Source organism: Phaethon lepturus, unplaced genomic scaffold (assembly GCF_000687285.1).
Source record: "Phaethon lepturus isolate BGI_N335 unplaced genomic scaffold, ASM68728v1 scaffold50930, whole genome shotgun sequence".
Classification (NCBI taxonomy): Eukaryota; Metazoa; Chordata; class Aves; order Phaethontiformes; family Phaethontidae; genus Phaethon; species Phaethon lepturus.
The window spans coordinates 1-353 of record NW_010515060.1 but is presented as its reverse complement, the minus strand read 5'-3'; the positions used below and the strand labels follow the sequence as shown (position 1 = coordinate 353).

Genomic DNA, 353 nt, shown 5'->3' with positions numbered 1-353 from the left:
CTGACACCTGAACGGGCGGACACGGTGAGAGGGCGTGGCCGTGGGGGGCGGACACGGGGTCCTGTCCCCTGACGGCAGATGGTTCTGCAGGTCCCTCACCTGTACCCTGTCCCCAGGTGCGCTACACGCAGCTGGTACGGAAGAAGCAGAAGACCCAGCACCGGTGCATGCGGCGTGTGGGGCGCGTGGGCTCGCGCCGCTCCGGCTACGCCTTCTCCCACCAGGAGGGTTTCGGGGAGCTCATCATGTCGGGCAAGAACATGCGGCTCAGCTCCCTGGCGCTCTCCAGCTTTGCCCCCCGCCCCAGCGCCGGCTGGATTGAGACCCTGCGCAAGAAGAAGGGCAGCGATGGC

The 353-nt window shown here is 68.0% G+C and overlaps 1 protein-coding gene across 1 annotated transcript in view; it reads left to right on the top strand.

The window, feature by feature from the left end:
• Positions 1-342, top strand: part of LOC104626767 (phospholipid-transporting ATPase ID-like) — a gene marked incomplete at both ends in the record, with an annotated part of 1,012 nt that extends 670 nt beyond the window's left edge. Inside the window, one exon of the mRNA XM_010294790.1 lies at positions 32-342. Within this exon, the coding sequence (XP_010293092.1) occupies positions 32-342 (311 nt within the window). The remainder of the gene's footprint in view (positions 1-31) is intronic.
• Positions 343-353: the final 11 nt, after the last annotated feature.